The sequence below is a fragment of the Ochotona curzoniae genome, unplaced genomic scaffold (assembly GCF_017591425.1).
Source record: "Ochotona curzoniae isolate NIBS_2020 unplaced genomic scaffold, NIBS_Ocur_1.0 contig_883, whole genome shotgun sequence".
NCBI lineage: Eukaryota > Metazoa > Chordata > Mammalia > Lagomorpha > Ochotonidae > Ochotona > Ochotona curzoniae.
In genome coordinates, this window is record NW_024466599.1 from 528,857 (window position 1) to 553,786 (window position 24,930).

At 57.4% G+C, this 24,930-nt stretch overlaps 1 protein-coding gene across 6 annotated transcripts in view; it reads right to left on the reverse strand.

Moving 5' to 3' along the window:
- MYT1L (myelin transcription factor 1 like) overlaps window positions 1-24,930 on the reverse strand; it is a 132,983-nt gene that overhangs the window by 7,435 nt on the left and 100,618 nt on the right. For 4 of the 6 annotated variants that reach the window (XM_040993907.1, XM_040993910.1, XM_040993908.1 and 1 more), the window contains 5 exons: window positions 16,403-16,465; window positions 12,558-12,641; window positions 11,184-11,405; window positions 5,522-5,613; window positions 157-260 (listed from right to left, as the gene is read on the reverse strand). In XM_040993907.1, the coding sequence (XP_040849841.1) occupies window positions 157-260; window positions 5,522-5,613; window positions 11,184-11,405; window positions 12,558-12,641; window positions 16,403-16,465 (565 nt within the window). Of the gene's footprint in view, window positions 1-150; window positions 261-5,521; window positions 5,614-11,183; window positions 11,406-12,557; window positions 12,642-16,402; window positions 16,466-24,930 lie in introns of all 6 variants that reach the window. The other 2 variants (XM_040993911.1, XM_040993909.1) reach the window with 1 other exon arrangement.

Below are 24,930 nucleotides of genomic sequence, written 5' to 3' on the forward strand. Positions count from 1 at the left end.
CTGCATGGACTCTGACAGCGGGCACCCTGGGCACGGGCGGGAGCTGCACGGACCCCGACAGCGGGCACCCTGGGCACAGGCAGGAGCTGCATCGACCCCGACAGCGGGCACCCTGGGCACGGGCGGGAGCTGCATTGAGGCCTCACAGACTGTTACCTGAGTCCTAAGCTTGATCATGTCAGCCTCCATTTGGGAATTGGACTCATTCAGCTCCTTAATCTCTTCATCAAGCTGCTTGATTTCTTCATCGTTCTCTATTCCTGCCACGAGAAATCCACATGTCAAAACAATTGTTCTTCCTGCCTTTGGAACAGAATCTGCTTCCCCAAACCCAGGAGCTGAGGAAAGGGAGCTGGCATGCTCGGGATGGTAGCCCCGAGAGGCCAGGGCACCGGCCTGGGCTTGCAGAGGCCCCGATGTTCTGCCTTGGGATCCAGCAGGCCAGGCAGACTCCCTCCCTCCCTGTCTCCTGTGTAAACACCTGCACGGAGCCCTGAGACTCAGGATGGAGAGCAAACAATACCCACAAGGAGGAAGCTGAGGTTGTGAAGGGCAGGGCCAAACATGGGTTGAGCCAGCAGCCACACAGGGCTCTCTGAGCCCCTGACCTTTAACCCAAAACCCCTCACTTAAAGGAGCAGCAGTCAGAACTGTCCACCCACAGAGCATCACCTGAGGCACAGGAGCAGTGAGGTGTGCACCTGCTGTCGGTGGGTGGCTGGGGGTGCGGGTGGGCTTACACCCTGTGGAGGCCAGCAGTACTCACTCCGTTGGCTGCAGGCAGTGCTGTGCTGTCTGCATCAAGACCTACGTGCCTCCCTCCTGCCTCAGGCCAAGCGCGTGCTGCAGCAGGGATCCTCCAAGCCCAGGCCAGGGCTGTGCTGGGTACAAGGAAGCCGCACTTAAAACCAGTGGAAAATGCATCCAGTCTCAGGGGCACCGGGCAGGTAAGCACTAGACTCTGACTTTGCCAATGGAAGGGGCACGGTCATTCAGAGATAAAGCCCAGGGACACCCCAGATACAAGTAGAGCCTCACTGGATGCGGTGAGCTCTGGGTTGCCCAGCAGACACTGGGGAGCAAGAGGAAGGGCCAGCCGGGGGCTGCATGACGTGGCTACAGGTGCTGTTGGGAACAGCAGGACAGCAGGCGGCTTTCTCCCCCGCCAGGTCACAGGCCACAGTGCAGGCCAAGGTCAGTTTCCTGGGAATTGCTTCCTCCGGAGCTTGGTTGAGCGGTCCAATTCTCCGTGGGTCAAGCCAGCGGGGCTGCCAGCGGACAGCTGTGAGCATCCAGGCCATGCTCTGCATCCGGGTTGTTCCCTCAGACCCTCAGCTGTGGGTCAGGCAAGCCTGCAGCACAGACCACAGCCCCTCCCAGGGTCCTGCCATCTTTCAGGATAGGGACTTGAAAGTGCCCAACAAGATGCACGCTGAGGGCCCTGGGCCCCAAGGCAAAAGGCAGGGGGCAGGCATCGCCAAACAGACCTTGCATCCCCAAGCAGACGGTGGACGCCCCCAGACATCCCGGGCCAGGGCTCTGTGGTCTGGGGCTCCTGTCTTTCGAGCCTCCTCTTTCTCCAACTGTGCCTCCCAGCTTTGGCCCACCAGGTGGTTTCTTGGTGCTTTCCTGAGCAACATCTGTGGCCCATGCCCTGCACTGCCGTGTCCAGACCCAGGCTGTTCTGTGCAATAGGCACTCTTTCTCCCAGGAACCCAGGACTGGCCGTTAGGCTCTCTGCAAGGAGATGGCACCAACCAGCAGTCACAAGTTCTCCTTACAAATGCCATAAACATTCAGACCTGGGAGGATGATGTGAGGGCGTAGCCATGTTAAGCCTCTGCCCGTGGCACTGACGTTCTATACAAGTGCCAGTTCAAGTTCCCCGGCGCTCCGCTTTTGATCCAGCTCTCTGCTATTGGTTTGGGAAAGCAGTAGAGGATGAGCCAGGTCCTTGGGCCCCTGCACCCATAGGAAAGCCCTGGAAACAAGCTCCTGGCTCCTGGTTTCAGATGGGCTCAGGCCATGGCGGCCACTTGGGAGCCACATGGGAGCGAGTCAGTGGACAAAAGATCATTCTCTCTGTAAATCTGCCTTTCCAATAAAAATAAAATAAAATAAAATTACAAACATAATTTCAGATTTGAGTTTGCCTGGAACAGCAGGAGACACAAAGATGCAGCCACAGATGAACTCTTCCCAGAGTCCTGGCTGCCAGCCGGGTGCTGGTTCTGCAGGACAGCCCTGCGGCTTTGGGTTCTGCTCTCTGCCGTTCTCCCTGCTCCCAGCACCAGGGCTGCACCTCTAACGGCCAGTGAGGGTGATTAAGGTGACTCAGGACACAAAGGGGCTTTGTCCTGCTGAGTCACTGATGGAGAAGGGAGATTGTTGAAGCAACAAAAACTCCTGAGCTGGACGTGGTGCAGCATGTGGACTCCAAGTTTTGTTTGCTCTGAAAATTGAAATTGAAATGGAGCTCCTCTCCCAAGGCTAAAAAACCCACACCTAAAATTCTCCATCAGAAGTTCCATAGGGTCTTGCGAACATCCCTGGGAAGCCGCCCCATCTTCAGTTGCTTCCTCCAGGGAGCCTCTGGACATGTTCCCTACACATACAGACATACAGGCCTTGGGGTCTTCTGCCCTGAAACACTTGGGGTGGGAGTAAGCTTGGCTGCACATCTTTTCAAGACCCTGGAATGTTCCAGAAACACTGGCAAAGGGTGTCATTCGTGCTCTTCAAGTAGCACGCACCACCTGCAGGAAACTCATCTGGATTTCCACACCTGCAGTTTCACTGTGACGTCCTGGTGCTCACAGCTGCACCCCAACGCCTTGGCTTTGGGTCCTGGCACTCACACTGTGCTGAGGGGTGCATGAGTCCAGCAAGGCCCACGCTGCAGAGCTTGCAGCAGGCATGTCTGGCCATCAGGACTCAACAGATGAGCTCAGTACAGATCTGTGCAGTCTGTCCACTGCCAAAGGACAGGCCGGGCCTCACCTTCTGCTCCTCACCCTGGCCCACGCCTGGTATTCCCATGGGCAGATCCTACAAGAACTGCCCTTTCCCAACTGGGGGTGCTAAGGACTGAGTGCTGGGTGATTCTCCTGCAGGGAAGAGTGGGAGCAGAGAGAACGGCTTCAGGGATTCAACGGGAAGCTATAATTGCACAGGCAGAGAGGCTGCCCTGTGCTGCTAGGGTCACACAGTGGGACCTGTGATCCTAGGCACTTCTCTCCTCTTGCCACTGGGCTTGGTTCAGATGGATGTTTCTGGATGCCTATGTTATATGTGAAAGTAGGAAAGCAACCCAAGGTGGGCTTTGCATCCAGAAGAAAAGAGAAAAAAAGAGCGAGCCTGCTTTCCATAGCAAGGGCCATAGGAAGCTGACCTGCCTGGCTATGGCATGACCTTGTAGCTGTGGTGTGACCTGGTGTGGCTGTGGTGTGATCTGGTGGTCTGTGGTATAACCTAGTATAACCTGGTATGGCTATGGCATGACCTTGTAGCTGTGGTGTGACCCTGTAGCTGTGGATGACCCAGTGGCTGTGGTGTGACTTTGTAGCTGTGGTGTGACCTTACAGCGGCTATGGTGTGACCTGGTGGCTGTGGTGTGACATCGTGGCTGTAGTATGACCTTATAGCTGTGGTGTGACATGGTGGCCATGGTGTGATCTAGTGGCTGGGTGTGTGAGCAGCCATTTGGGAAGTAAGTGTTACTGTTCTGTCCCCGAGGTCTAGCGGCTGGCCCTTCCCTTGTTCTTGACGCGACCATACAAACATGGTTGTAGCAACTCACGCCTAGGGTTTGGTAAGAAATCTCTTCAGACCCATAGGATTGGTTCTGCATGAACAAGCCAGCAGGAGGAGCAGACTGGGCACCAGCACTGCTGGGGTCTGGGGGAGCCCATGGGGTGGTTTCTGCCCTAAGTGGTGGAAGCAGGGCTTCTATGCCTCTGTCCTTGGTGACACACAGCCCAGGGACCACAGCAGAAAAGTCTCCGCCCCCAAACTCCAACAATGCCCACGGTGGCTCCCAGTGTGCACTGTACTAGGGAAATGCCGAGGGCTACCCAGCGGGCGAGTTTGGCCCAGGGGCAGCCAGTGCCTGCATACCCCCACAGACATGGAGTCTGGCTGCTGGCGCCTGAAGTTCACATGTGCAGGATGACTCACTCTGGCCTGCAAGAGGGCATGTACAGGTTCAGACCAGTGGTGGGCACCTGTACTCACAGGCAGGTTACCCTGTTTCTTGCCCTGTACCAGTGAAGTCACTGGCTGGGCAAGGAGGAGCCCCCTCATCCACTCGGCTTTCCCGTTCAGTTCTTTCTGAAGTAGCATCTTTTACCTGGGGGTATGGCAGAGAAACACAGCCTGCCATGTTTCCCAGTGCCAAGCAGGTGTGCAGCGAAGTGACTGGCAAGGAAAGACCCAGGAAACATTTCTTTCTGTCTCTGTGGCTCAGCACAGGACTCTGGTGACCGACAGTGGACATGACTGTCCCTGGGGCTTGGCTCGGGGCCCATTGGTGACTGACAATGGATGTGGCTGTCTTCTTGGCTCGGTATGGGACCCCATGGTGACTGACAGTGCATGTGGCTGTCCCGTGGCTCAGCTCAGGGCTCCTCGAGCTCATCACACAGACACTGATTGATGCTCATCTCTCACACACCCATGAGACAGAAGTGACCTCTGGTGGGTGCAGGCCTGCAGGACCCAGACTCTGGCGCAAATGAATTTGGTCCCTTTCCTGGTGACTGACAGTGTGGCCCAGTAGGGGCAGCATTGCTGTAGGCAGCTGCGCATCCTGCTCAAGCCTTCCACAAAGTTGTTTGATGATGGTGGAAGACCCCACGGTGCAGCTAGGACCCCAAAAGGCTCCTAGGACCCAGAGGCCTGTGGCCTCTGCATCTGGCTTTGCTGCAACCCCTCCCAGGAGGCAGAGGGGCAGGCCAAACTCCTCCTGGTGAGTTGCCACCAGGCTGTCACCTTGGAGCTCATGCCTGGCAGGACTGACATCCCCCAAAGCCACAGGACTCCGTCATCCTTACTTGGCACCCCCTCAGGTGATGGGAGCCACACTGGAGCTGTGTCTGGAATTGCCGATGGTCTGAGCAAATGGAGGGGATGCCGGATGCAGCCCAGGTCCCAGCTCCCTTTCTTCTGCCCCCCATACTCCCTCTGACTTTCCCTGCAGAGCCTGTGCCTGCTCAGGTGACCAGCAAGAGACCCTCAGGAGGACATAGGCCCTGAAGGCCTCAGCCAGCTCAGCTCAGACGCTGAGCCTGGACAGGCGAGGACGGGCAGGCTCTGACCCCCGCCACCTCTGCTGCAGAGGCCGAGGGTCAGAGGTGGAAAAGCAGAAGCCCCAGGACCTTGACAAGTGGGAGATGCAATGGGGAAGCCCCTGGCGTCAGTGTCGGCTGTGTAGGGATTGGAGCAGGGCCTCTGAACTGCGCCTCTCAGTCAAGGGCACGGGCTGCTAGCCCTGCCCAAGCGCCGGTGGGGATGGGCTGCTCACCGTTGCTGGCCCGCTGCTTGATGGTCAGCATCTGCTCTCCTGACAGCTTTGCCTTCTTCATGGCGGACGTGGCTCGCGGGCATCCTGACAAGCTGCGGGCAAGGAGATACTGGTGAGCCCTGGTCTCTGCGGCCGTCGGTCGGAAGGCAGACACAGCTCTGGTGCGCAGCAGCCAGGAAGCAGCCGAGGCGGTCGGTAAGTAGGACAGGACAGGGCCACGGAGTGAGTGCTGGGCCTGTGCACGGCACTCTGTGTGGAGGCACCTCATGTGGTTGGCTGGCAGCAGCAGGCTAGCTACCTTGGCAGAGCGGCGGGGGACTGGATCCCTTGGCAGTACCTGCTCCTCACCAAGCTGTCCCCAGGGCTGTAAAGACTGTCCACGGTGTGACCGCACGGGGCTCCAAGGACTCCTTCAACATGGAGGCCTCCTCCTGCCTGCACCCCACCCCTTGCTGCTCTCACTCTGCAGCACCCACTCACACCCTCACTGCACGTCTGGGTGTGGGAGACTGATGGCTGCCTCCCCTCCCTCTGGAGCCGTGTCTCCTGAGTCCCTGGCCAGAGGCACACTGGTTTGGGACAGAGGAAGACGGCTGTCATTCCCTGTTGCTCTTCTGAAGTCCCCTGTCACAGAGCAGGTCCCAGGCTCGAGTCCCCAAGCCCCTCGTCCCGACGGCTGTCAATCACACATCTATTCCAACCCAGGACCTGACCCCTTCAGGCAGCCTGAGGCAGAGGGAAGACCTTGGAGGGCAGTGAGTGTCAGTCTGGCCCGGGTCACCCCACTCCTGCTCCACATCCTGTCAATCTGAGATGGAAACTTCTGGAACCCAAACATACTGAGCCAAGACTGAATTCTCTGAGCCTGAGTGGATGCCCCCACAGCCCCCAGCGGCCCTGCACCCTCACTCTGTGCACCCTGTGGTGTTGGCGCACCACAGAACCAGCTGTGTGCCCCACCACGCCCGACGATGTGCTAGACGGGACCGGGCAGGGGCCGCCCAGGCCTCAGCCCCTCGTGGCCTTCCTCTCCTCCATCAGGGGTTGCACCTGCCAGCTGCTTCTCCGGCCGGGGGTGGGCCTGGCTGGTCATGCCAGGTCACCTCTGATACCCACAAGGCACTGCACTGAAACTCTCAGACATCACCCAGATTCTTCCCACGTCCAAATGGCAGTTAGAGCTCCCCGAGGATGAATTGGCTGAGTGAGTGTGCAGGTGGTAGGGCCTCGGGCCTGTGGCCAGGTGCTGGCTCCCAACACCCCGAGGATGGATGAGGACAGCAGTGAGGACAGTCGGATGCCACCCCTGTGAGCTTCCAGCTAATCAACTGCCCACTGGGAACAGCCCTTTTTGCATGGCTTCGGGAGTGTGAGACGTGAGCGGGTTTGAGAGACTAAATTAGGAAACAAAGGCCCTAGGGACGGAGCATTCTCAGCGCCGTGGGTCCCGCCATTCCGATCCACTGACTACATGGCCAGCCTGGGTCACTTTTGGAAGTGAGCCCTGAGTGAAGGCAGGCGCAGGGGTCACATTGCCATCTAGTGGTGGCGTATGCGGTCGGGGCCCCTGGGAGGCTGGGGTCCTGGCAGGACGCCCCCCTCCCGCCCCCGCCTCGCCAGGTGCAGAGTCAGCCCGAGGTGGGGACACCGTGCTTGCGCGCCTCTCTGGATCAGGACTAACAACCTCCTGGGGCTCAGAGTTGCAGCCAAGGGACTGCAGTCCTGGGAAGCGCGGGCAGCTGAGGGTTAACCAGCTGCTCCCCAGCCAGCCAGGGGCCCCAGACGTCTGGCAGCCGGCGCCAGCCCCAGGAATCTCTGTGAGGGTTCCTGTGGGAGGGGGAGGCAGCTGGCTTGGAGGCCTCTTCCTGGGTAGCACCCTGAAGACAGCTGTGCGAGGGACACTTCCCGGGACCTGCAAGGGCAGCTGTGTGTACGTTCAGACCTGATGCCACACACAGTCACCATGGCAAGGGCGTGCTGTGCCACGCCTGTGTGCCAGGCTGCAGCAATGGCTGCAGGCTGATCCTCTCCGCGCAAACGAACCCAGGGTGACCCAGAGCATTTTCATCAGTACTTGGTGGCTTCTGGCACGTGAGCAGCCACAGCTTGGCTGCCTCTCACGCCCCAGGCTCACAGGGGCGGCTGTTTCTGCAGTTGCTTTCCTGGACTTCCTGGACTCAATGCAGAGGCCTGCCACCGGGCTCCCTTCTCAATCCAACAGCCAGGAGATTCTGTAGCAAACTCCATGTTTCCAGAAGTAGCTTGCCCAGGCCACCACAGCTAGTAGCTTGCCCAGGCCACCACCCAGGTCCCCTGCTGAGGAGCAGGGTGACCCTGGCTCGAGGCCAGCTCTTCAGGAGCCAGGCCCCCTTCCCATGAGCACCTCTGAACACCCCAGGTCTGTCGGCTCTTGTGACAGACCTACTCTGGGGGGACTCTGTTTCCTATGAATGGACGGGATAGGAAACCGAGGGTCCTTCCATGTCACATTCCACAGGCTGGGTGGGCCGCCTCTCTGAAGGAGGGGGCTTTTGGGGGTGAACTGGAAAGCCCCAGACTCATTCACAGCATCAGAGTGTAGGGAGAGATGGTGACAGTTTTGTGGAAGGAGACCCCACCCATGGGGAACACAAAGGGGAGAGGTCTCTCTCTCCCTCTCTCTCTCTCTCTCCCTCTCTCTCTCTCTCTCTCTCTCTCTCATACACACACACCCCTTCAGCAGCAGGAGCTTGCTCCATGGGCACAGGCCAGACCCCCCTCCAAGGCTGGAGTTCAGAGAATTGCCTGGAGGGATTCTTTAAATCACAGCAAAGATCTTTAAAGGTCAGGACTAAAATAAACAACTGTTAACAACAGCAAAATGACTAAAAAGTTAGGGTCTCAGAGAAGTTGTCAGGGAAACTGTTGTCGCAGGAAGCCAGGGTCCAGAGAGGCAACAGGTTAACCTTGTGCTGGGGTTCCACCAAGCGGGTCCCAGCCACCTGCTGCCTCTCACAGCACTCCCCCTGTGCCGCTCTGTCCTCTGTCAAATGGATGTCCTTCTTAAGGGCCCGGGGCCAGCCTAGCGGTCCGTGCCCTCCGCTGAGCCGGGTGCTGTGCAGCAGGGACAGTGTTGGGAATACCCGCTGGGTCCGAGCTGCGGCGGCATCTTGCAGGTCACAACTCCAGCCTGGGTGGGTGCGTCAGCCATCAGCCGCTGTCACAAGTGCAGCAGCAACGGGCAGGCAGCAGATGGCGCGCTCACTCCAACGTGGCCGGTCCTTGCACAGGCTTCGTTCGCAAGGGAGTCCTGGGGTCCCAGCCTGCTCAGGCCTGCGCCTCTCAGGGTGCCCCCCGGCCCTTGCGGGGCCTCGGCGGAAAGCAAAGACCTCTGCCCCGAGCTTTTCTGGCTTCTTGTTTTGGTAATTGCCTTTCTCCCACTTTCTCATTCTCTCCACCTTTCCCGAAACTTTTGAGGGTAGCTGGTTATGAAATCTTTGAAATATTTTTTGAAAAAATATTTTACCTTCTCCTTATATGACTGGTGGAATATTCCTCAACTTCATATACTAACTCTCTTGGTGAACAGTCTCCTTCACTTATTTGTCTTAAGAGATCTTTTCCCCTGAATGTTTCTAGGATTATTAACACAATAAATTTCAATATTCTTTCCATTCTCAGTTTGGTCTCATGAAAATTACAGGTTGTTAGAAAGATTTCTTCTCTTTCCAGAACTGTCTCTGTTCTCTGTGAGATCCCCACCCCCTTCTTTCAGGCTTGCTTCTGTCCTGTGGTTTCCTTAAAAGGCAGGACACCGCGGGCTGCTGTCCTCCTTGCCCCAGCCCCCAGCCGAACCTGCCTCTGCTCCTCTCAGGAGCTCTGGCCCTGCACAGCTGGTTCCACAGAGCAGGTGGCAGAGCCGGCTCCTGTCCTTGCTCCTGTTCCTGGCTGGGACACAGGTCCAGGGCTCCAGGTACCTCCCAGGATCTATGCTCCCGTGCTCCCCATGGGGTGGGGAGAGGGGTGTGCTCCTTTCCCACCCTCTTCCTGGTTCCCCCCGGCTCCCTGGATCTGGCACTGCTGGACACCCACGGATTCGGTGGCAGTAGAGACTACATTCCAAGCTTTATGCCTCCAAAGATCCCACGCCATGATCAAGCGACATCCCATGGCAGGCCCAGCAGCCCCCAGCCCGTGGCCCCTCCTGTGAGGATGGGGCATGCTGTGCTGCTGGTGGAAAGGGAACGTGCCAGAGCCAGCTGGCAGGCAGTCAGGTGGGTGGCTGTGGGGCCCAGGGGCCTCCTGCAGCCTAGGTTGACGGCACCACCAAAAAGTGCCAAATGTGCTTTGTCTGCCAAGAGCTGACACGAACTGTGGGGCTGCAGCCTGCACGTGCCCCTTCAGACTGGCAAGACCTGAAGACGACCAGGTTTTCCCAGGCCGCACTTCAACCACAGACACGGCACTAAAATGCGAGTGGGAAAAAGCTGCTGTGTCTGCGGAACGTGAGGAAAGCTGCAGGAAAGTGCAGCCAGCGAGCCTCCCACGCATGCGCCGAGGGCTGGCCCTGGCAGCCTGGGACTCCGGCCTGAGGAAGGCCATTCCTGCCAGCCGTGGGTCGCGAGGCCTGTGGGTACAGCCCTCGCTACCTCTCCCCGGCCTCAGGACCTCCTGACCTGCCTCTCCAGGCCTGCTGCTCACACATAAGGCCCTGCCTGGGTGGCACCACAGCTCTCTCCCACACCCCAGCCCGGGCCCGTGGGGCTCAGCTCGGACCTTGCTAATCAGCCCAGCCTCCTCAGACCTGTCCACCCCTCACCTCCAGAGAAGCCCGTGGCCTCTCGGGATGGCTGGACCCTGGCCCTGTGGGATGTACCCTGGGAGGGTTCCCAGCGAGCAGGCCTGGCTGTGGCTGAGCCTTCCTCGGGATCAGATGTGTGTTTCTAGAAGCCCTCCCAGATGGCTTCCCCACGCACACCTCAGATGTGTGCAGATGGGGCTGTGGGTACCATCGGGGTCTGTGAGCTGGAACAAGCATGTGGGTCCCACGCAGCTTGTGCCTGCCTCATGTGGTGGGTGACCAACTGAGGGAGGTTTCTGAAAGCAGACGGTGACGCCTGCCTTGGGAAAGGTTGAGAGAGAGGTCCAAGAAAGGACCAGAGCAGGCTTGCTGAGTCATCGAAAACCTCTCCGGAAAAATCTCTAGGACGTGGAGCAGATGACTGGCACAGTGGTCAAGGTGCTGCCCGCAATGCCCACAGAGCATCAGGTGCCTGGTCCGGTCCCCATTTCAGCGCACCAGCGCCATGCTGAGGGGCGGGGCGTCTGCAGCAGCACTCAGCGGAGGGCCCCGGGCGGGGGCACGGTGTCAGCTCTGTGTGGAACAGGGATCTGCCTCCCTCAGACCCTTCCCCGCTTTGTGGCACCCCTGACTCCACGAAGCAGGCCTCGGCAGAGACACTGCCACACCCCAATGCACTTCTTTTCTGAAATCAAGCAAATACAAACCGCTGGGACCACCTGGCTCTTCTGAGAATGTTGCCACACACCTGGTGCCCCAGAACCGGTGCCTCCTCTCCCCGGGGGGCCGGGCACACTGATAGCCCATGCCCCCTGACACCTCCGGCATCTCCAGGGGCGCCTGGACCCGCCCACCCGAGCGCACGCACGGAGGCCCTCTCACCTGCGGTGTGTGAGGAAGCTGCCGCTGACATGGCCAGAGCCGTCACAGCCCGGCGTGGGGCAGGACATGCCTTCCGTCTTGACAGACTTCCAGGAGAACTGCGAGCCGTTGAGGTACCCGTCCTTCTGTCTCTTGGCGGCCAGAGGGCACCCCGAGGCGCTGCGGTGGGAGGCATACTTCCCGGTGATGTGGCCCTGCCCGTCGCAGCCGGGCACTGGACACCTGGGCAGCAGACAGAGGGGACGGGTCATCCTCCTGCCACCACAGCCCGGAGCCTGTGCAGCAGGCCCCAAACCCCGACCCGGAGGAAAACGCAGCACTCGTGCTCCCAGGGATGAGTGGGTTAGAAGAGTAGCAGAAGACGTGGAAAGAAAAAAAGGGAGAGAAAGGGACACGAAAGCAGGGAGAGATGGAGAAAGAAAAAAGGACAGAAATGGAGAAATGGAAAAAGGAAAATCGATGAGAAGGAGGAAAAAGGGACAGGTAAGGGCAATTCAGAAAAACGATCGCCACCCAGTGGCGACGCTGGCGATTGCAGCCCGAGCAGCTGGCGAACCGCGGCTGGGCGGTGAGCAAAGGGCGCTGTGATGGGGCCATTGCGGGGTGACGAGCATGTATGTAAACAAAACTAAAACGTCAAGTTATTCTTTATTCATTGATTTATTTGTGAGGCAGAGAGACTGAGAGACAAAGAGAAAGAGATCAGGAGAGAGAGAGAGAGAAAGGGCTGCCATCTGCTGGTTCACTTCAAATGCCCAGGGTGGCCAGGGATGGGCGTATGGCCCTGGGCCCTTCCATGGGGGGACGCAGCAGTTTAGCCACCAGGCCAGAAGGCCCCTGTTTTTCTGGAAGCTGTGTCCTGCGGAAGCCATGGCACCCCTAGCAGTGAATTCAGGCATCAGATCCAGAGGGGATTTGAAGGGCAGCTCCTAGGACCATAGGTACGAGTCATGACCATACCACAGCACAGCACAGCAGAAGCCCCATCATTAATGTAGTCCCGTGCGATTAATTGAGCCTATTCTGTGTCAGTCATTGTTGTTTTAAGTCAAATTCTTTCTCCAAGGACATGGATGATATTGCCATCTCCAGGAGTTATAGCCTGTTCTGGGGGTTTGCAGCCACACGGGGCAGGCAAGCACAAGGGCAGGGCTGGTGGCTGGCAGGTAGGAGGGTCAGCCCCTGCCACCTCTCGGGCCTCAGAACCGGCTGTGTGCACCTGAGTTAGAACTCAGAGGCTGGTCAAGGGTGACTTCTGCCATCATCGGGGAAGCCTGCTCCAGCCTTCTGCCATTCCCGGGGCAAGGGGTGGGCTGGTGCCTGGGAGCTGGATGCTGGCGGAACCCGGCCTCAGGGCGGCTGTGGTCCTCCTACCTGATGGGTTCCTGGTCCTCCTTGTCCTCTTTGCTCTGCGCCACCCGGATGCCACTCTTCTTGGCTCGGGGGCACCCTGAAAGGCTGAAGAGGAAGCACCAGTCAGCCAGAGAGTAGCTCTGGGTAGGAAAAATAAACCAGGCAAGTCACCATACTCTTCCTCTGGGCAGGTCAAGCCCCGTGGCCCTGCCAGGGGAGCCCAGCACCCAGGGAAATGGAGGCTGCAGGAGCCCCTGGAAGGATACAGGGAGCGCTTTGTGACCAGAGGGAAGGAGGGAGAGACGGCGAGAGAGAGAGAGAGAGAGAGAGAGAGAGAGAGAGAGAGAGAGAGAGAGAGAAGCAAGTGGACAGCCCATGGGCACGAGAGGCAGCCCTGCCCTGAGCAGCAAGTCCGCTGTCCTCCTCAAGTCTGTCCTGGGATGGAGCAGGGCCCTCTAGGCTGCCCCAATACCCAGGGAGGGTGATGGCAGCTGGACGTGTGCAGCCTACACAGCAGTGGGCACATTGCCTGTGTTGAGTAAGCGCTCTGGGCAGAGGGAGGTAGGTGCCTGGCGGTGGGGGACCCAGCCCCAGGCTTCCATGGTGTCAGACACTGGGCCAGCAGCAGGAGCATTACCCTTCCTAGGCCTTGCCCTCCAGGTCAGAACAGGTGCTCTGGAGTTGCCAGGTCAGACACAGCACATCACAGGCCCCGGGGGCACTCCCAGGTCCCTGCCTCTGCCTCTCCCTGGTGCCCCTGCTCTCCCCCCCTGCTAGGTTAGAATGCAGGACTAGCTGCCCAGGACTAGCTGTCCCCAAGGCCCACCCACCTGCCGCAGCCCCCCAGTGTCTCCCTACACAGCTCGCCTGTTCTGCCTGCCAGACCCTGCCAGTGTTCCTTCCTTCCAGAAGTTTCTGCCTCCCCACAGCAACTGCAAGCCAATGTTCCTGCAGGTGCTTCTGTGCTCCCTGCCTGTGGGTCCCTCTGCAGGTGAGTGCCCCGGTCCCTGCCAGGGTGGGCGGGCTGCAGGTGAGTGCCCCAGTCCCTGCCTGTGGGTCCCTCTGCAGGTGAGTGCCCCAGTCCCTGCCAGGGTGGGCGGGCTGCAGGTGAGTGCCCCAGTCCCTGCCAGGGTGGGCGAGCTGCAGGTGAGTGCCCCAGTCCCTGCCAGGGACTGGCTAGGTGATGCGTGAGTGAATTTATGAGGGTGGGAGGGCTATCCAGATGCTGCAGTTCAGGTATCCCCACTGGGGTTTGCCTAACGGGGACCCCATGCTTGCTCTTGCTTCCTCCTCTCTTACCAAGTCCCGAGTGTCACTGCCCTGTTCAGGGAACTGCCCAGCTCAGCACAGCCTCCTCCAGTTTCTGTGCCTCCATGGCACACCCACGCTGCAGGTTTGCACCTGTCCCAGTGCCTCTCTGGTTGCTCCCTGTGACCTCATGCTGTCCTGTGGAGCTGCCCACAGCTCAGCCCCTTCTGTGGTTGTAGAGCTAACTTTGCTGCTGTGAGAAGGATGGCAGCAAGGCAGGCCAGCAGCTCTTCCAGCTCAGATCCACAAGTCAGGAGGAGTCGGCTCAGCTAACGGTGGGCTTCTCTCCCCCCACAGAAGGGCTTGGTGCCCAGGTAGTTAGGAACATGCCTCCAGTGCAACACTCCAATTGCAGTGCTGAGCTCTGCCCATGCCTGGGTGCCAGGTCGGTGTTAGTGCATGGGCAGTCCTGCATGCATGCTGCTTTCTGTGCATGGCAGCCAGCAGGTACCCTGCTCACAGTACCCAATATGTGCAGTGTTACTGCATATAGTACCCTGTCCACAGACCTAACATATCCAGTGTTACTGCACATAGCACCCTGCCCACAGTACCCAACATGTGAGGTGTTACTGCACATAGTACTGTGCCCACAGTACCCAACACGTGAGGTGTTACTGCATATAGTACCCTGCTCACAGTACCCAACACGTGAGGTGTTACTGCATATAGTACCCTGTCCACAGACCTCAACATATCCAGTGTTACTGCACATAGCACCCTGTTCACAGTACCCAACATGTGCAGTGTTACTGCACATAGCACCCTGTTCACAGTACCCAACATGTGCAGTGTTACTGCACATAGTACCCTGTTCACAGTACCCAACACGTGAGGTGTTACTGCACATAGCACCCTGCCCACAGTACCCAACACGTGCGGTGTTACTGCACATAGTACTCTGCCCACAGTACCCAACACGTGAGGTGTTACTGCACATAGCACCCTGCCCACAGTACCCAACACGTGCGGTGTTACTACACATAGTACCCTGCTCACAGTACCTGACACATCCAGTGTTACTGCATATAGTACATACCCTGAGCTCAGCACTGAGGACATCTAGTGGTACTAAATATAGTAAGCATCCTGCACACAGCGCACAGTGCATCTAGTAGTACCTTCACACAGGACTCATTGTACTCTGGTCTTACTTTAAAAGTACTCTAGTAATAGTGAATGTAGTAAGTACTCAAATCAACAGCACTTTCCATTTCCAACCCTACTGATTCACCCTGGAATGATTTATTCTGGATGGAGATCATAATTTACATTTAAGCCTAAATTGTCTTAATCACAGATTATGGAATACTGTCATCTAAAATTCTAAGATGTAAGATAAATTGTGACTATAGTTGTATGGTGCTGACCCTAGGTGCATGGACGGGTGGTGGGAAGCAGGCACTCAAGCTGCGACTGCCCATTCTGGCTTGTATGCATGTCACAGCACCCGCAGCCCTGACCCTAAGAACTAAGGCTTTTCTAACACACTTCATCTTCCTGAACTGGTACTATTTCAGCTTTAATCCAGACTCGCATTGTTGCATCCCAGCACCCAGCAAGGCCTCTCCCTGCTGCTCTGAGCATGGGACAGGCTGACGAAGGGTGTACGGGTGCAGCTCTCCTGGGCAGGTGTGTGCAAGCACAAGCCAGAGGAGCTCCCCCATGGAGGAAGCGTCACCCAGTTATCCACATCCCTCCATTCCGTGCATGGACATGGCCCCCGCTTTTCAAATAAGCACTGTGCAGGCTGAGCCTTCAAGCTCAGCTAGAGTCACAATGACTGGGGGAGCTCTGTCTCCAGTCTGTGTGGGGCCATCCAGGTAAGCACCCCCAAATCTGCATGGGGGGCCACAGCTCTCCCTGGTGGGAAGTGGGGGCTGCTGCTGCTCTTGCCCTTCCCCTTCCTCCCACTGTGCCCAGGCTGCTGAGTCCAGTTCAAAGATGTTGATGAAGCAGGGCCACACAAGTGCGGTTTCTCTTGCAGGGCCTTTGTGTGGGTGTCCCTGGCCTGGCAACAGCAGTGACCCTATAAGATTGACTTCGCCTGAGCCTTGGTCCTTGTGGCCCCAGCTGCGTGACTCTCTGCACAGCTCCCATCCAGTGCCTTGGGTGCCCTCTTGAGCATGTGCTCTGAGAACGGTGCCCGAAGTTCCTCCCAGTCCCTTTGGCACATGTGCACCCAGGAGTGTGGAAACCAGTTCTTGCACAGGCCACGCATGGCTGAGACATTGTGCCCCTCTCTGGGGCCACAGGGCCAGCGTCTGGACTTTGCTGCTCAGCTCAGGGAGTGCAGCTCGGCTCTGTGGCTCAGTGTGTAAGGGATCATCTTCCAGTGGGGTCAGCTTGCTGGCCTCTAAGCTAGAGTGACATGTGAGAGGTCGCTCTGCTCTGGGAGTGGAGGCTGCCAGTGGCCATCTGGATCTTAAATGGGGTACCAGCACAGGAGCCACAGCACTGGCTAGATGGTTGCTTCATGCCAAGGGAAGCCAGAGGGCAGTGCTGGTCATGACCCTGGGCCAGTCTCCACACTGGGTCCCTCCCTGGGCTCTGCCTACCTTCGGTGAGAAGCGTAGTTGCCAGTGATATGTCCAGAACCGTCACAGCCAGGGGTGGGACACCTACGATGACAAAAACAAGTTGGGCATTTACTGGCAAGAAACAAAATCCTCCAAACCATTACTGTTGCATTTGTCAAGAACGCAGACTCCCTCAGTTGCTTCCACCACTTTGTGGAGGAGGCGGAAGTGAGCTGGGCCAGGCCACTGACCCATACCTCCAACTGCCTATCCTCCCAGGCGCAGGGGCCTTGTCCAGAGGAGATTGTCCCAGGTCACTAGGCTGTCTCTCCTGGCCAGTGCCTTCCCTGCCACTCACCCAAATCCAGTGGGGCCCAGGAGCGCAGCACCCACTCACAGCACTGCCCACGCCAAGCCAGAGCACTAGGTGGACATGTGGCCTGGGGCCACCGAACATCTGGTGTGCTGAACTGACCACAATCCATGGTGGTCTCGCAGCTTGAGTTAGCAGAGATGTCCAGAACAGACCCAACTGCTTCACGGCTTGGGCCCAGGGTCCTGGGGTGGCATCGCCACGTCTGTCTTAGCTGATAGCTCCTTACAGGCACCACCTCAAGGACTCCAGGACCACAGACACCTGTACTCCCAGCTTTCTCAGAGACATCAGTTTCCACCACGGACACACACACTGATGACAGTGACTCAAAGCACCTCATTCTCGCCACTACATGTGTGGGTTGCAAGGACTCATGTCTCCCGAGCATCTCAAGGGCCCATTAGGGGTCCAGTTCTGAGCTGCTCCCCAGTCACTGAATCCTCTGGATGCACAAACATCCTGTTTACAAAATCTAGCAAACGTATCTCCTGCTGACAGATTTCAATTTGCTTCCCACTCAGGACCCTGGGAACAGAGACCAGGGCCCCCCCTCTATCTGTGGGCAGATGGGCTTTCTCAGGAGCCGATGTAAATGGAGAAACGCGTGTGCCTGGGTGACTGAACATGAATGCCATGTTCTGGCACCTGGCTTTGTAAATGATTTGCAGCTAGCTCCCCTTTAGTATTATAGATCTTAGGATGCAGAGGTCTATATTTCCATGAGGCTACTGTGGGATTGTGCAGAATGAGCGGGTAGCGGAGAAGCTGGGCCACAGGGCTGGACAACCCGGGGCCACTAGCCAAGCAGTGAGGGAGTTAGCGTGGAATCTGTCTGTGCTCCCAGAGCCACATTGGTATTTAATTCTTGTTAAGGTTACAAAGTGACCACAGGGCTGCTCAGTCAGCTACTAGTCAGCATTCCTAGGTGGTCACACAGTGGCTGGACAGGCGGACCCCACGTGTGGCCCCCACCCTGGGACTCCTCTGGAGGAGAGCCTGTGAAAGTGCATACGCCCTTTGTGCTGGTCTCTGTGCATGTTTCAGTTCTGAATATCTATTGAGAACTCATTGCATCCGCCTGCCAACTGCCCAAACAGTATTCCTTTGTACAAGAAAGGGAGATTCTTAAGTTCTTCCTAGTACAGTTTATTTAAGATGCACCCTCTAATACAAGTAAATCTTACTTATGTGTCTTGGTGGAGGGGAGGAAGTAATTCTGTTCAAGTTCAAGGTGCAACATTATAACAAAAACAATGCAACCAAGATCAGACTTTAGTACCCAACACCAATTTTGGCAGCAAGTGTTAAGTACTGTGTAATCCATCATCTGATAAGGAAACAGGGGTTCCAGTGCCCCTTTTGCTATGAAAGCAAACAAAAACATTTCCAGGAATCCCCGGAGAAGGGCCATTCCTCCTTCCAGGTTTGCTCTGCTTTTACCTTCAGGGTTCGTGGGGTGGGAAAGGTGGAGAGGGTGGTGGGCAAGCACTGCCTCACAGGGTGCTGCTGCCTGTGGGTGGGGGACTCTGAGCTGCTGAGCCTGAGGCCACCAGGGATGGGGTTGGAGCTCAGAGGCATGGTTATGCACACACTGCTGCCACCTCGTATCAGTGTCCAGGTGTGGGACAGGGCCAGCCCAGACAGGAACTGTGGCCCCAGGCTGGCTATTTTCAGGGGCACTCAGATCTGCAGGAGGTCTTCTGTGGCCATCAGCACCTCCTCCTCCGTGCACTCCGCCCACTGATTTTCGTGGTTGATTGAGGCTTGCAGGCCCTAGAGAGTCTTTAAATTTGCATACAGATTCCTTCAGAATTTTCAGAAGCCACTGACCCATGGGCCTCACAAAGGGACTCTGCTTCTCAGGCAGCCCGACCCGAGGATGCCTATCCTGGGAGGGGCAGGGAAGAAGCTCAGAGCACATCTTTTCTGGAAAGCGATGTCTGTGTAGGACACTCAGAGGGCTTGCCCTTGGTCACTCCGTGCCCTGGGGCAATCCAGGCTAGCAGTCACAGGTGCAGGGCCTCTGGGCAGCCGGAGGCTGAAGGAACATCTCCATGGGGGCCAAGTTAATGACCTACAGGGCTGGGTCCTGCTCCTGTAGGAGAGTCCTGCTCCTGTGGGTGGGTCCTGTTCCTTGCTCTCTCTTAGCTCTTGTCTGACTTGAGACTGAGCAATAGTAACAGTAAATGATTTTTGATCATATTTATCTGGCTGAAAAAAATGTTGTCTTACATACCTAATAATGGTGATAGAGAAATCGTAATGAAAGGGGTTGAGATTCGGCCTAGGGTTGCCTATCCCAGCACACAGCCCTGGCCCCACAGATCCACACTCATGCTCACACACCCCCTGGAAACGAGTTGGTGGGCGCTCTCGTCCATGGATCCCTGGCATGGCCTCTCACGTGGAGGACCTGGGTGGCCTCAGCTAACCTCGCCCTGGCTCTCGGAGGCATTTGGGCAGTAACTGAACAGGAGCGCTTATCTCTCTGCCTTGTCCTAAATGAACACGTTTCAGATGCTGGGAATGGTTTCTGAGTTAGTGGTGACCTGCAAAGCCCTTGCCTTGGGGACTGCCAAGCTCCAGGGTCTAACAGGCACCTCTTCTCACTGACATCAAAGGATCGCTCCCACTGGAGCCACACCCTAGGAGACAGCAGCTGCGTCCTCCAGCGCCAGCAAGGAGTCCAACAGCTCTACAGAAAGCCGCAGGTGTGTGCTGGCACGCCCCAGCCCACTTGCTCCTCTGCTGTCCCTGCTTGTTCCTTAGCAGGGGACCTCCCCCAGGACTGCCTTCTCTGCTGTCCACAGCTCTGGACAGGTGGCAGCAGTGCTGGGGACAGCTTGTCTACAGACAGAAGCTGCGTGGTCGCTCAGCTACTTGCAAGGTCTGGAAAGAGCTTTCTGTTCTAGCTTCCCATCCTCCCTCCTTCGGGAAGGCCCATCAGATGTTCTATGTTAAGCAAGAAAGACACTTTCAAAAGGACATGTTCTTAACCACAGGAGTGCCTGAGTTATCCAAGGCTGGCAGGGGGCCCACTGGCTCAGGCATCCCTCAGGCAGAGCCCAACGCCCACCCAGCATCCTTAACCTTTGTCCTGTGTGGCCTCTGCTGCACTTCGCATGGGGTCACCCTGAGCCTCCTTACCCCCCTAAAGCCTGAGTGCACAGGCACCTCCAGGCCTGGGGGCTGTGAGCCTGTGGTCCAGCAGCCTATTCCAGACCTGACTTGCAGGGAGTGTCCTGAAAGCACCTGGGCTCTTCCATTTGCTTGATTAGTTCCGTCAGTGGAGGCTGAGGGTTCCAGCAGGCTGTGGCTAAGACAGCACAGTCTGAGGGGCAGCCCTCTGCAACTCTGCTTCATGGCCGCTCCACCAGGAGGGCTAAGCTAGCACAACTCCACATACGGAAAAGGTGATTTTTAATGCCATAGACTGTGAAGTCAGCCCTCGGTTAGGCCGGCAACAGTCTATCTGTAGCATCCTTTCTTCTGAGTCTTGTCTAGAACCTGTGCCATTTTGCAGCTGCACTATGGCCTTTTAGTTATTAAGCTCTAAGTACTTTTAACACTAATGTATATTAAACGTATGTGATTTCCAAATAAATAAAATATTAAAAAATCATCACACAGAAATGACTGCAGCCACATACCAGCCTCTACCCCACTGGCATGGAAACTTCACTCAGAAAACTTTTTTGATCTCAATAGAGCTGGTTTCAAACATGTATTTGGTTGTTTTGCTCTGTCAATGGCAAACAATTAAAAAATGCATGGAAATGCAAAATTAATGCATCTTCTCCCAGCCTAATGAAGTTAGCGGCTCAGAACTGACGTCTGTCTCTCCGCTCCAAATTCTAGAGGAGATCCTGGAACCTGACGGTCTCCTCTGACTGGGACGTTCAGCATGGTGTTTGCTTTTCAGAGCTGGACCATGTGAGCAGGGGCTTCTCCTTAGGGACTCACTGGTGCAGCTCCTTAGCCCTACAGCTCACCCTGCACCCATCTCCCTCTCTCTGGAGGGAATCTGAGGAGCCTCCCTGCCCTCCTGTCCGCCAAGGACCCTCCTGCCCTCCTTTCCTTAATTCCCTTCCCGCCCTCCTGTCCCTCTGGGTCTTTCCTGCCCTCCTGTCCACCACTCAGGTCCTTCCTGTCTTCCTGTCCCCCCAAGCCCTGCTGTCCTCTTGCCCTCCTGTCTTCCCCGTCTCCCTACTCCCCAGGCCCCCCGTTCTGAGCCCCTTCCTGCTATCCCCCGAGCACCTCCCAGCCCTCCTGTCCCCCGAGCCCCTCCTGCCCTCCTGTCTCCCGAACCCCTCCTGCCCTCCGAGCCCCTCCTGCCCTCCTGAGCCCCTCCTGCCCTCCTGTCCTCCAAGCCCCTTCTGCCCTCCTGCCCTCCTGAGCCCCTCCCTGCCCTCCTGTCCCCCAAGCCCCTCCTGCCCTCCTATCTCCTGAGTCCCTCCTGCCTTCCTGTCCCCCGAGCCCCTCCTGCCCTCCTGAGCCCCTCCTGCCCTCCTGTCCTCCGAGCCCCTCCTGCCCTCCTGTCTCCTGAGTCCCTCCTGCCCTCCTGTCCCCTGAGCCCCTCCTGCCCTCCTGTCTCCTGAGTCCCTCCTGCCTTCCTGTCCCCCGAGCCCCTCCTGCCCTCCTGTCTCCTGAGCCCCTCCCTGCCCTCCTGTCCCCCGAGCCCCTCCTGCCCTCCTGAGCCCCTCCTGCCCTCCTGTCCCCTGAGCCCCTCCTGCCCTCCTGTCTCCTGAGCCCCTCCTGCCCTCCTGTCTCCTGAGCCCCTCCTGCCCTCCTGTCCCCCGAGCCCCTCCTGCCCTCCTGTCTTCTGAGTCCCTCCTGCCCTCCTGTCTCCTGAGCCCCTCCCTGCCCTCCTGTCCCCCGAGCCCCTCCTGCCCTCCTGTCTTCTGAGTCCCTCCTGCCCTCCTGTCCCCTGAGCCCCTCCTGCCCTTGTGGCTTCCTGTCCCCCTGAGAACCTGAGGAGCCTTTTTCTGCACGGCTGCCCAGGGCTGGGGAGGCCTGTGACCACAGTAAGGCCTGCCCACTTCTGAGGACATACCAGGTGCTCTGCTTTGGGGACACGTGGACAGTGGCCTGCTTTCTTTCTGGTATCTGTGATGCAGACACACAAAAACACCCTATTTCCTTTTGGCACCAACACTTTCTAGCACATTAAAGTGCAAAACCAAAAAGATGGAGAACTTTTAAAGTGGATTGAAACAATGTTTCAGAAGCATCTCCCTCTGAGTTGGAACAGACTAGTTGGGACTGCTGGGCAAGCACAGTCCTGGTTTCAGTTCCCCAGCCTCTGGCCAGGAGTAGCCATGTTGCTGACTGGTGCCAGGAGCAGAGCCAAGGTACCACTCAGTGGGTCCCTCACGCACATCAGTGACATGAACAAACCCCATGCCACTCTCCATGAAGCCACCTGCAGGTCACAGGACACTGGTTCACGAGTTCAGGTGTGATTCAGACACGCCGGCCTTCAACTTGGGGCAAGGCTCTGGCAAGCCCTGACCAAACTCCCTCCCTTCTCTCCCCCACCCAACTCTGGCCCCATCAAGTTCCCTAGGCTGCACCCTAGGGTGCAACGTTGAGGACAGGGAACACTGGATCCTAAAGAACCGCCGACAGGTCTGGCATAACTCTGGGGTCTGCGACCCGGGGCTGTGGCTTGTCTCCCAGGGTGCCATGCCGCATGCAGGTGTGCAGTGGGCGCGCTTCATCATGCAGCCTAGAACCCTTCCCTCGGGGCTGTCCGTGCGGCCCTACTGCCCTGGGCGGACGCCTGGCTGGGACCCGGGACCTGCACGTGACTGCTGCGCCACTGAGTGTCCCCAGGCACACCTGGCAGTGGCCCCTGTTCGGTGCCCTGGGCAGAACGTACCTAGCACATCCTGACGTCCCATTCACTTAACGGGGTGTCCTTGGGAAACTGCTGCCGGAGCACATGCACGTCCAGCAGCAGGGGAGCAGCTAAACAAGAGGCGGGGGCAGCTGCAGTCAGAATTGGAATTGGACTCGGAGGACCCATGCAAAAAGAAAGATACAACAGGTGACTAGTGCAGCTGGCCCAAGGCAACCGACACCCCGCTCCTGACCTCTCGCCCTCACCAGGGAGCCGGGCGCATCCAACCATGATGTCCACAGTGCGGCAGGCATGCAGGGGGCCTGGGCCGGGGCCGGGGCAGGGGCAGGGCCCAGGGTGCAGTACTCACCTGCAGCTGCTTACACGGAGCTCTAGGGCAGCTAGTACCGGTGGGTCACGAAACCCATGTGCAAAAGGCATTTGGGTCAGGGGACATTCCTTGCCGGCCACAGGCCCCCAGGACGGAACCTGGCACTGACCTCTATCTTACTCTGAACTCAGACCCATGGGGTGCGGAGTAGCTTCCTGGAACGACTGGGCTGTCCCCAGCCAGTCTCAGCCATGAGCACCTGGACACCGGCTTCCTGAGGATACGTGGCTGGGGTTCATCAGGGCTGTCCTTGTTACTGCAAGTTCTCTCAGCTCAGGCACCATTGCATGCTTGAGCTGGAGACAGGCCTTCTGTCTGCCACCTCCAGGGCTACCATGCAGAAAGGCTGCGTGCCACAGTCACACCCACAAGACGCCCATAGCCCCACGTTGCATGGGGAAGCGCCGGGCGGCTCCAGGCAGTGCAGCCTGCTGTGGGGTGGGACTCCAGCATGAGGCTCTGGCCTGGCCAGTGACGTCTTGGAGAACAGAGGACATGCCCCTGCTGTCCCTGTCCAATCCTTGCGATAAGACAAGGGGACTCTGGGTATCCCCTCACATTGGCAGGGCCTAGCTTCTAGGCCGAGAAAGGCAGGTCCTCAAACACACATGAACTTCAGGTCAAAGTTGCTGCTCCAAAGCTTCTGCCTGTCACTTTCTCATGTCCCTGCACTTGCTGTTCTGTCATAGCTGGGCTGCCCACCTGTCCCTGCCACTTCCCCATGACCCCATGCCTGTTGTCCTGACAAGGTCTCGTGCCCCCATGCCTGCTGTCTTCATAGAGTCCCGTGTCCCTGTGCCCGGTGTCCTGTCAGGGTTCCGCATTTCCGTGCCCACTGTCTTGTTAGGGTCCCATGTCCCTGTGCCTGGTGTCCTGTCAGAGCCCTGTGTCCCTATGCCTGCCGTCTTGTTAGGGTCCCGTGTCCCCGTGCCCTGTGTCCTGTCAGAGCCCGTGCCCCCGTGCCCGGTGTCCTGTCAGAGCCCATGTCCCCATGCTTGGTGTCCTGTCAGGGCTCCACATTCCTGTGCCCACTGTCTTGTTAGGGTCCCATGTCCCCGTGCCTGGTATCCTGTCAGAGCCCTGCGTCCCTATGCCTGCCGTCTTGTTAGGGTCCTGTGTCCCCATGCCCCGTGTCTTGTCACTTCCATGTCTTCTGACCTGTGAGTCACTCCCTTCTCAGAGAAAACTACTTCCTTGTGAGAACTCCTCATGGTTTCTCACCCCAGGGCCACTGCCAAAGACCCTGCTTCCTTCCTTACACTCCCTCCCACCACTTCTCTCTTGGTGCTTTCTGGCTTAATTCTTCTCAGTTTACTTTCTCCTCTTTAACCCTCTTGTCTGAAAACAAGTGGAGCCTGTTCTCTCTATCCCATGCAGTCTGATCTTATTCCTGATTTAAAATCCTATTTGTGACACTGTATCTATTTCCTCAATCTAGTTTTGCAGGTATTAGAAAACAGGTGCACAAACCATGCTGACTTTACACTTAGGGTAACAGGTCTGAGTACATTGATTGCTTTGGTTGTGGCCACATGAGAAGTGGCCAGGCGGAGCTGACAGGGAGTCTCTTTCCCCCTGGCCTTTTCACATGACTCGCTGTAGGCCAGGGCTCTCTTGCTGACAGCTCCTGCCTCCTTTACCCTGAGCCTGCAATGACCCATCGTTTGCTCCAAGGGCAGATGCATTTGCTTAGGAAAGCACGGGGACCCATATGTTCCTCTGTTTGTACTCTGCTTGGATTCATTTTGATTCTTCAGGAGTCAGAAAGTTGGGAACAGTGAAGGAGATCTAGGAATGTGAAACACAATTTATCACAAAGACATGACTAGTACAGTTTCTAGAAAGGAACCTGTCCACTGATCCGTGGGCCAGGATAGCTCCCAAGACAGCTGAGAACAACAGTCAAAGGCTGGAGAGCAGAGGGCAGAGCACCTGCAATGGAAGCTTCCAGAAGTGCT